The sequence below is a fragment of the Mercenaria mercenaria genome, chromosome 15, assembly GCF_021730395.1.
Source record: "Mercenaria mercenaria strain notata chromosome 15, MADL_Memer_1, whole genome shotgun sequence".
Taxonomy (NCBI): Eukaryota; Metazoa; Mollusca; class Bivalvia; order Venerida; family Veneridae; genus Mercenaria; species Mercenaria mercenaria.
Window position 1 is genome coordinate 47642854 of NC_069375.1, and position 12000 is coordinate 47654853.

The 12000-nt window shown below is 33.8% G+C and overlaps 1 protein-coding gene across 1 annotated transcript; it reads right to left on the reverse strand.

Moving 5' to 3' along the window:
• Positions 1-4710: 4710 nt before the first annotated feature.
• LOC123561398 (uncharacterized) lies at positions 4711-6846 on the reverse strand. The gene is made up of 2 exons (XM_045353748.2): positions 6779-6846; positions 4711-6592 (listed from the first exon to the last, which is right to left on the reverse strand). Exon 2 carries the CDS (start codon positions 6584-6586, stop codon positions 5186-5188), a length of 1401 nt encoding a protein of 466 aa, XP_045209683.2. The 5' UTR covers positions 6587-6592; positions 6779-6846; the 3' UTR covers positions 4711-5185.
• Between the last annotated feature and the right edge of the window lie 5154 nt (positions 6847-12000).

The following is a 12000-nucleotide window of genomic DNA, read 5'->3' on the forward strand; positions in this document are numbered from 1 at the left end:
TCTATAAAATCCTCCTCCTCCTCCTCCTCCTCCTCATCATCATCATCATCATCATAAATATTATCATCATCATCATCATCATCATCATCATATTCTTCTTCTTCTTCCTCTTCTTCTACTTCTTCATTATTATTATCATTGTTATCATTATCTTTATATTTTATATTATACATATTATAACTATTATTATTACATCAGATTTAGTTGGAAAAAGGGCCGCTAAAAATTTCCTTTACCTTAACCAATTTATGCATCACTTTTTTCACGTGCAAGTGTAACAATTACCTAAATTTAGCCTTTGTATTACTTGTTAGAGTTAAAGGCATTTTTGAGAATGTAAATATACAGATAAGCAATATTGCTGTTTAATCATTTAAAAGAAAAATACAAAAAATGAGATAACAGCTTTATTTGTGTTATATTATTCTCCTATTTTGCACATGTATAAACAATTAATTACTATTAAACTAGGAACTAAATGGAATATTGGGAAAAGCAGAAATGCCACAAAACATAAAACAAGAGCGTCATGATGGTCATAGACCACTCACCTGAGTCAGTAATTGTGGTACAAGGTCATACATGGAAAATATATCTGAAATTATTTTGACATCGGGCCAGTGTTTTCTGACAAGTAGAATATTTTAAGGTACCCACTATATGCATATAGGAAACATTGCATACATATATGGAAACATGAATACCTCTTCTGGTGACCTTGTTTTCGACAAACTGGAATAAATTGAACAAACTTGGTATAGGGTCACCAAAGAAATATTTCTGTGATATTATTTCAAGTAGATTTCAGAGACAAACATTACGGTCACGTTTTATTTAACAAGGCAGATCATTAACCAAGTTGTTTTCCGCTGATTTGACCTAGTGACCTGGGTTTTCCTTCAAGTGACCACGTTACAGAGTTTTCTTAGGTTTAAAACAGCCAAAATCATGAAGATCAAGTAGAAAAGTGGCCCCTAGAGTGTTAACAAAGTTTGACTAAGTGACCTAGTTTATGACCTCGGGTAATCCAGTTTCAAATCTGACATTGGTTTCATAGAGACACGTTTTCTGACAAAGTTTCATGGAGATTAGGTAGAAAATGTAGCCTCTAGAATGTTAAAAATGTTTTTCTATTAAGTGACCTAGTATTTGACAATCCAAGACAATTCAGTGACAAACTCGTCTGAGGCTTTATTTAGATTAACATTCTGACCAAGTTTCATTAAGATTTGGCTCAAATTGTGACCTCTAGAGTATTAACAGTCAAAATTGACGGCGGACGACAACACCAGACGACGACGGTCTAGGAAGACCTTGTTTTCTTTCAGCTTGCCCCGACACCCCAACAAATTTCTCTACCTCATACGCAAGTCAAGTCAAGTCAAGTAATATTTATTTATAAAAGTCGGGGATAAATAACACTGGTACATAGAAAACACAAGCTCTGGAGAGCTTTTAAAGCCGACTTGAAAATGAAATAAACATAGAAGCATTGCATCAACATATTATGTAGCGTGTAAGACAATTTTAAAAGGTTAGATAATACTAAGGTAGGAATATTATTTTCTTTTTTTCTTTTTGATTTAACGTCGCACCGACACATGATAGGTCATATGGCGACTTTCCAGCTTTAATGGTGGAAGAAGACCCCATGTGCCCCTCCGTGCATTATTTCATCACGAGCGGGCACCTGGGTAGAAACACCGACCTCCGTAAGCCAGCTGGATGGCTTCCTCACATGAAGAATTCAACGCCCCGAGTGAGGCTAGAACCCACATCGATGAGGGGCAAGTGATTTGAAGTCAGCGACCTTAACCACTCGGCCACGGAGGCCCCTAGGAATATTATTAGTTATAATTAGTTACTATAATAATATCAGTATACACACACTAAAACGTTACTATACCACAATTATCTGTCAATGAAAGAACTAGGTTCTAAGAGCATAAGAGCTAAGCAACATAAAAAGCAAAAATTAAAAACTGTGTGAAAGCTGCTGATCTGACATAGGTCTAAAACCTTCCATAAAAAAAGAGATAAGATCTGTGGGTCAAAAGGAGGAAAAGAGTGCGATCATAAAAAAATTGTAAAACAAAGATGATTATCTCCCCAATTCAAAATTGGGAGGGACTGATCTGCAGATTCCTCACAACACAAACAAAGGAACATGCATAAATAAAAATAAAAGCTGCAGAATACAGGGGTAGCACATAAAAGCTGCAGAATACAGGGGTAGCATATATCAAGCATAAAACATTGAACAAATATCAAGAATAAAAACATCGAACCATGATTCTATTCACCAGCCAAGATGCAGATCCCGCTACCCGGCGCATGCAGAGCAGTGACACGCTGGCCCACTACAACTTCCGATCAGAGATTTGAACTGGCATTTTTGCATCTTGAATAAAATTGAAATGTACTTGTTGTTGCATCTTTGAAGCAACCCGACTGCTATATTTTTTCCACTACGGTTTCTATTTGTCACTGTGCTTCCGGGAAATCTACCCTTACCTTTTACATTTTCTAGTAAGGGGAACCCCCCCATACCCGTCCCGTCATTCACCTAATGTCTAGAATGGCAATATTTCACATTGGAGAGTTCAGTTGATTATCGTGACAAACAGTGCTTTTAACATTCTGACAAACGAGCAAGGACTGCTAGCATTCTCCGAATACATGTATACAATATTATACAAATCAACATCATGTACAAATTATTAAGAGGCATGAAGCGCTTCAATAATTATTCATTTGCGGGGTCCAGCGACCTTCCAGTAATACAGGGTGGGTGTCTTCCCTGCCAATATTGCATATGCGAAATTGTGAACAATGTACTTGAAAGGATTAAGTGTTATACCATGCATCTAATGTTGAATAAGAAAAAAAAGGTTAGAAAAAATGCAAACTTTATTTGCCCTTAAATAAAAGTGATTGAGTGATGGCTTTATCTCTTCTCCATACAATAAATTTATTTTAAAAATTGGTTTAACAATGCGTATTTTTCTTACGCAATGTATAATAGAGTTACAAGTATTCTACGAACATTACGGATTTGTTAGCTCCTTAGCCTTACGTGAATGCAGAAAGACCTATTGTTCTTTATAATCTTATAATTATAAAAACATGTTACCCGCCATTTCAATATGTAAACATGCAATTATTTTTGCCAAGAAATAAGAAAAATAATAACACATAATTTTGTGTAAATAAGTGCCTAGTCGTCCGTTAACCGGACGCCTAGACTGTCGTTTAAGTTTTTCTAGACTTGTGGTAATCAAGGTTATTATGAAAAGTGCAATAAAATAATCTTATGTATCATATTGTGTTTGCTTTAGACAGCAGTATATATTTTACACCAAACCTCTAGGCTGAATTTAAACCTAAAACTAGATATAGTTTTTTTTTTACTTACTGTTTTTCAACGGGTTAAAAGGAAGTGTGTAAAATTATGTTAAGTGAATTTTAAACATATTGATGCTACATGTATAAAAGTAATTATTTCAATAAATATTCGTAGACACAAGAGTCGATTTTGAAATAAAAAAAATAATATTAATATCATCTACTATAAAAATTATTTCGCGTAAAAAGTTTCACAACATTTTGATTAAGAACAAATTCTTATTTTTGCGATCAGGTTTGGGACATGTCATAATCATGCTAAAAGAGGATTTTTGCAACATTTCACATTACCTTCTGTGTATCAAATCTTCTAACATGATATTTCATGTTTACATTATCTCATCCAAATTTGCCTCTGCACAACAATAATAGCAACATTTGAAGCACGACCTGCTACAATTACCGTCACACTTTCACAGGCCGATCAAATATATGAATCACTGAGGAACTTCTAGGGCATAATTAAGTCTGTGTCCTCCTTTCTCAAAAATAATTTCTTGTTGCACTGTCAGAAACGCATTAAATTCGGATATTGATAGACGCTTTACGTCTACTTGTCATACAAATACGAAACCAGCCAAATTTACTCTCGGATAAAGTACAGTATGATAACATGAAGGTGCGTTTGGAGCTATTCTGGAGAAAGTGTGTGAAACTCTTTTAACATAACAATGAAATGTATTAGAAAATCTTTTGGACAACAGACTAGAAACAGTTCAGTTCATGAGATATAAAGAAATATGAGCGACACGTACGTCTCACAGCGGAATCGCGCCCTAACATATTTCGGTCACATTCCTTTGACTACTATGAATATTTTAACCTTTAATTATACCCTGCTAAATTTCTAAAATGGATTGGTCTATCAATCAACTTGGACAGTGCCAATCATTATTTGAAGGGGTGTTCATTGAAACATTACTAACTGAATAGCGAACAGTGCAGACCATGATCAATCGCTAAAATTTATTGGTCTGCACTGGTCGCAAAGGCAAATCACTTGCCGCTGGCAGAGTAAAGATTAAACGCTCTCTAAGTCAATGGAGTGAAAAATAGTAGTGTTCTGGAATGTTAGAATGGAAGACGATTTTTTTCCAGCAGACATAATAGTTACGTGATAAATATTTACGTACCAGAGCAAAAAACTGTACTTTTTTATTCCTTTGACATAAGTTAGAAAATTACTGTAGATCTTTTCAGCGTGAATTATGGTCTTCATTTCGTTTTATACAATTTCTTATTTGTAATCTTCGGGGCTATTTTGGAAGCATTTGCTCAGAAGTTAATTTTACAAACGGAAAAACATGTCTTTCAATTCATTTAATATCCGATTTTACAAAATAAATGCAAAACTATAAATTAACTTCCAATATTTTACATTACTAGAGATATATATACATTACTCGAACACGGTTATTTATGTTATGGCATATATCTAACAGTAGTTGCATTTTTCTTTGCATAGATACAGTCAGAAAGTGTAACGGTAAAATATTCCAACTTTGGCAACAAACTATCCTTTGTGGTTAATCCGTTAAAAGAGACCACATCGTAGAGGGCTGCTTTTCCTGTTGATTCATACATATTTAAAAGGATAACAATATAATAACAGAAAGTTCAAATGGAATAACACATTTTATAATGACAAGCAACTACAGAATTGTGCACACACTATTATTAAGCTTGGAAAGTAAATCGTAAAATTATAACGAACAAATGACTAGAGATACATTAACTCGTGCACAAAATAAATGGCTAAATTTAGCATGTCTTTTTGTATTTACATTTCCATCTCATCTGAGATATCAATTGAGGCTTTTGTAACCTTCCTGTGACTCGCACGCTCGGATCTTACTCCCTCCCACGCATAGTCATACCGCCTCAGGCCTTTGTGGGCCATAGTGTTTATATTGCTCTTTTGTAATACCACCCTCCGAATGAAAATACTGCAGTCTTTCTTTACAACAGCATCGATCTGTTTTTGAATGTCTGAGCGTCCGAGGAGACACTTTTCCCAGTTTGCTCTGCTTGCAAAACCTCGACGACATAGTTTATTATAGACAACGTGCCTTCTTGTACGGTATTTCGTTTGAACAGCAACTTCATATAAAGCAGGAACTTTTGTTCTGCCACCGAAAATACTCTTTGCCTTAAATCCACACCCGTTTCCTTTGCGAGCATATGAAACGTCATTGAATTTCTTTTCCGATGGTGTGATCACAAGTTTCCATGCCGACCAAGACATTTCTCTAAGCATAAAGTTACATTCTGGGACATTCTCCCGACGTAATTTCGGCAAGTGTTTCTCCTCGAACGTTTTGTGTTTCGGTACTGCTGACTTGATCCGGATTGGTCTCTTGGTCAACGAGGGCTTCTTGGTCAAAGAAATTGCATTTGTCAACTTAATACGTTTGGTTGTTGTTTTAGGACTTGACTTTGAAGCTCCTACAGTTGTAGAAGTAACGCTAGTTGCACTTTTCGTTTTGCCACGTAAGTCACCAAACAACTTATCCAGATCCTTGTGAATTCCTCCACCTCTTGCTCGGACTTCTTTCTCGTAGTTTTGGAAGAGGTCGTCTCCCTTTTCTCTGTAGCAAACTGTCATCAAGAAGTCAAAAATGTTTTTGAAATCTTGCAATTTGAGATGCTGTCCGTCTGTTTTTCTTGCTATCTCACCATAAAAAGCGTCGGCAGGACTGTATGTATCGCACTGAACAGAATAAATACGAACTCCAATAGAAGCAAGACTGTCAGCTTCTTTTCTCCAGTCAAGTTTCAGCTTATTTTGGCGAAACTTAGGTTCATGTGCTATATCATCTCCGATCAAAACGAGCGCTCTCTGTGAACCTGATGACCATGACAACTTCGTTCTAACCTCATGCAGAACAAGTTCATAGCATTCGCCTCCGTCACCACCTCCCCAGGTGTCTTCCACGTTATTTACGAACTCTACCGCTTTTGTTACGTCATCAGTGAAATCGAGGTACTTTGTAACATATTTTGTGCCTTCGTCACAATAGTCTCCATGTGCAAATATAGCAATTTTTATGCCTGGGATATCTGCTTGAAGACGCTGTATCATGTCAGAGACACGTCCACGAACCTCTGTTAGAAAATGATACATACTTCCTGTGGTATCAAAGGAGAACACAATCTCCATAGGACCGTTCGGTAGCGCCATTGAATCCTGTTGAAATAAAACCACATTCATGAGTAAAGCTATAGTAAAGTTCTAATATAGTTTTTTCTGTCAAGTTTGTGATTAAAAGTAATGTACATAACAATTTTAAAATTATAACAACAATTTAGTGTTGAAACTATATTTTTGCTAGTGTCATACAAGATTTTGTTGCATTATTATTATGATATTTACCTTATTTAATAAAAAGAAGGTAGACAACTGTGGCAGATATAAGTCTGTTGATAATTGATCAAATAACCTTTCCGATATCTATATATACTATATCGCAGCTCCAATGCGCATGTCCGCTGCATGTTGAGACATAGTATTATATCTGAATACGTCATGTTGATACATATATTTTTAGGCTTACTATTTTTAGATATTAAACAACTATGTGTTACTAAATTTGATTTATGGGAATAACATATTATATTTACTGATCAAATAAACAAAGAAACATACATTGTAGATTAGATTAAACAAGAACACATTGATCTCACAGGGCAAGCAGAAATAGGTCAACAGCTTATCGGCTCAATATTATGAATTATGTATGTTAATATATTTGAATGTTAATATATTTTATTTAAAGGTGGCTCTCTTTATCTGAAGCTTATCAGTGATAATGAAATAACACTGAACAGGGGTCCGCAACAGAGCAGGAGATTATTTACGATAGGGGGAAATGATCAACAATTAATTAGAGCAATAACGAAACAAGTCATATGTCACAAATTTTATTGTAGGCCCTAGTGATATTTTTATGTTATATACATAGGAAATGGCGAATCCATTTTGGCAATTTCCTACCAGCAGAAACTCTATGAATGCCAATTTAGTGGGATTTTAGATCTTTGATTCTATGTTAACTCGTTAAATTCGGAAATAATATTTTTAAGGGTTTTTATTTGATAGAACAATGTTTCAACGGTCAACATCTGAAGTCACTGGCTAGATTTTGTACCGGAATATAAGAAAAAGACACTCAGAATGTACAGTGTAAGATACGTTATATTGAATGATAATTATTTCCCCAAGGCCAAAATATGTTGCAAAATTTTGTTTTTCGTGTTTTTTTTCAATAGAACGTTCTATAAGAGATGGCTTAATTAACAATTCAATAAAAAAAATTGTAATAAAAGTAAAATATTTCATATTTGACAAATCTGATTGGTTGAATTTTTAAAACTTACTACTTAGAATTTCTAAAAGTTTTAATATTTTTATAAAGAGAACATCTATCCAATGATTTTATATCAAAATCAATCAACGCTGTGCAACTTTTTTTAAGAATACATCATCATTATCACGATCTGATTCATATTAAATATAAAATATTATCGTATCTTAATAAATTCCAGACATGATCAGACGGTTTAGACACTAACAACTGATTGAAATTTTCAGGTTCTTTTAAAGTTATAAATATGGATCTTTTAAAGCATAGAACAACAGATTTGATCTATCTGTAGGCCTCTTTCATATATCTCATATATTCTATCCCTATCTCGCTGTGTTTGTTGGTTTTTTAATGTGTTTACTGGTCATGGGATTCGTTTTTAAAAAAAAACTTTTTGTACTTTTCAGATAATCAGGATCAAATTTCTTCACTCTTCATCGCTATTCTTTCTGCCTTAAATTCTGCATTGTTGATATAATAGGTGATTATAATTGAATATGAAATGTAGATGTACTGATTCTACTGTAAACATATGAGTTTTACTACCATTGCTACGTTTTAGGATAAAACAACATATTTTCGTAAGATACGTTATGAAACTGCCCTTGTTCAGCATATTCAGTAGAGGAAACACGTCTTATTAGCTTATGTTTTGTCTACACTAGAAAAGTTTATTAACCTAAATTTTCTTAATTTGAAATTATAGATTACATGAATAAATAATGTGTGAATCTTTCGTTATAATGCATGAGATACGTTACAAAACTGACAACAGTTTTCAGTTTTCTAACAGACCTCCTTTGGTATAATAAACCGTCAAAGTTAATTCCACATCAAACCCAAATGTATAACCTGTAATATTATTACCAGATATCATGTCCAATACAATACATATTTAATAACTACTCACTTTTTCTAGACTTCATTCATTTTTCTAACACTCCCACTCAGTAAGCATTATGTGTAAACAAACATGTTCGCGATGTATTTTGCTTCCACCAGATATTATTAAAATACCTAAATTAAAATACATCGATTTATGTGATTTGTCGTTGTGAATTAATCAATTATTTTATAAGCATAACGTATCTTATTTGAACGTATCTTACTTGCATTTTATGAAATCGAACTGCACGTAAAAATGTCCATCTTCTTTGCTGTATTTTCTTCACATACATAAAGAAGGCATGGCTGGCTTATTAGAAATACGGTTCGTGATCACCCTTTCCAAAAGATATTTTCATTTTCTTCCAAACTCTGTATAACGTATCTTATGTTTTTTTATTTAAGATTTTCAGTCGCCGTTGATAAACTTGCTTTGGTCTAAAAAGTATTTATGATACACTGAAATAACTTGCAAACTGTATACAGCTATGCTGTGTGTTCCATGAAACTTAGATCATTGGTTATTTTGTCAGATAAATTCGCATAGCGTATCTTACTTTGAAAATCGGGACAAATGATTATTGGAAAATGCAAAAAATATCACTCAATATAATAATATTTCGTGTTTTAAAATCCACACTTACCCTAGTTCTTTTACTTCAGGCTTTGTGCGAAAGTGCACAGTCCGCACTGATTTTTCAAAATAGCTTGCAATATACACACCTTTGCTAGGGACAAGCAAAAGTGGTCAAAACTGGGCTATATATGGAGCAGCTGTTGATTAGATGAATGACTAAACATATCGCGTAAAAAGTGGTGTCCAGGTGTCACCTCATTATTGTACTCCATTACAAATATATAAGCACTTATACCAATGACTTACCTTTTAATATAAAATCTTAGGACAGGTTAAAAAACGGAATGTGACGAGTTAAAATAGAATCAATGAGATATTAGGTATGAATTCTTCTGACAAAGCAAGAATTATCAACGATTTCCCAGCCTAGGTCATTGGTAAAAGGTCAATTATCGATTAGATATATCATATAAATGACCACATGATGATCAAATGATTCATAAATTCATGGATTAAATAGTGATATTTTCTATGCAGTTTGTACTTTTTGCCCAGATCTCAGAGAATTTCTCTCTTTCCCCCTAATCCATGCATGTAATTTTATGACCATTTAATGGACATTAGTTAATCAAAAGCTAAAATTGATATGAATTGATATGATCAGTGGCAATGCCTCACCTAACTATGGTCTAAGAAACCACTGCATGGCTATCCTATCTGCAGAAATAAGACTGACCAGATACATGATTTTATAATTTATTTATTCACTTGTTGAAACTTAAGATTCCAACAATGCATTTGCTTTCCAGTCTGTCTGAGTACAGACTGTTAATCCAAATGCATGAAAAATACTAGAATTTAACTGTTCTTGATTTCGTTTTATTCTTTACGAACACAGCGCTGTTTTTAAAAATAATCATAATATAATAAATTTAAGCAGCATAAAGTTACTGGAATTATAGTTGTAAGAAATATAAAAAAGTTTTATAGATGGTAAAAAGTTTTATGGTACATCCAACTTCATTTGCATGAACTCAGAATGATCGAATATCCTGCTATACTCTTGAATACCACCTTTGGTCCTCCTCTATCTTCATATGGTATACAGTTGATGTAATTGTTTTTGAATAAGCATTAAACTGTATTTTATAGCAATTCCATACTTTCTTTAGTCAATTACTTAATAAGATATGCAGTACATGATGTTTCTCTAGCAAGTCTTACCTAATTATATTTGAAATTCTGTTGGTTCGAACTACCTATGTCTCGAATAAATTTCCATTTGCCGAGCAAGTTGGAGAACTTGAACAAAGTTGGACTGTGCTATATATTTCGCTGAACAATTATTATATATGAATATTTACTGGTACATCTCAGTATCAAAACTTTCAAAACAGCAACATCTTAATTTAAGATACATGTTTTTTCTTCAAAATAATGTAAACTACGTAACCGATGTGAATCATAAGGATATTTCTTTCTTAATTTTAACAGAATTCGCCCAACTTTGACTGTTTGACCATAGTTATATATGTCACGTTAAATCATGAATGGTTACATCTGTGTTAAGTATAAACTAGTGGCCCGTTAAAGGGACCTAGAGCCACCATTTGGACAAATTTGGAAGAGAATTACCAGTAACTTTACAATAATGCCATACACCGAGTTTGATGAAGTTCCGTGCAGTTGTTCACAAGGTGAATTTGTTTCAAGATATATCTAACTTTAACTCTAGTGGCCGCTGAAAACATCATCCCTATTTTGAACACACTTCAGAGAAGACCTTATTTATAATGACGCTACAGAGCAAGTTTGATGAAGATCCATCGAGCAGTTCAAGCGATAAGTGAGTTTAAAGGAAATACTTTTTCTAGCTATAGCGACCCCTAAAATGGGGCGAGTGCCACAATTGGAAGTATTTTTGAAGAAGACCTTATAAAAATGCTTCAAACCAAGCTTGATGAAGATCCATCAGGCGATTTTTAAGAAGAATTTCTATTCTTAGTTTTCGTACAGGAGGCTGAGCTCCCAAATTTGTACAAATTTCAAAGAGTCTGATGATGATCAATGAAGAGATTCGTGAGAAGAAGTTGTATAAAGGGTTTCCTATTTTCAGCTGTAACTGCCCCTAAAAGCTGTAAACTAGACCCATTTGAATTCTCTTCTTGAAAAAGGGACTTGCAAGAGTGCTGTAGGCCAAGTTTAGTGTAATTCTGGTCAAGTGTCAAAGGAGATGTTTATGAAACTTCTGGACGATAGACTACATACCTTGAATGCGAGGCCTATACAAATATTCCACAAGACCCTTCGGGTTCGGATGAGTTAAGAAATTATTTTAAAGGCACTGACCTCCAAATCATACAGCAACAAAATTTATAAGAGTTTTTTTCATGCTTTATATTTCTTCAGAAGGCTTTGAAACTTAGTTATTTTCAGATCATAAATCATTGAAATACATAAGAATTAGTTGTTTTTACTGATTTTTCCATTCAAAATTGAAAAGCGAAAAATGGGGTATCGGATGTAAACTGCCTTAATTATACAAAAATGTAAAACTTTATATTTAACGCCCATTAGGTATCTATTCCTGTCCGTGGTGTATTAATTTGGTCAAAACTGCAAGAAAATACTTATTGCCCGAGTTTGATTCCCAACTCGGGCTTGTTTTTGTTTTGTTTTTTTTTTTTCTTGACTGGCATTTGAATTAGTTTAGAAACCAAAACTCATGTTCTAATGTTCATAACATCACCAAACTTTAATTTTAAAGAT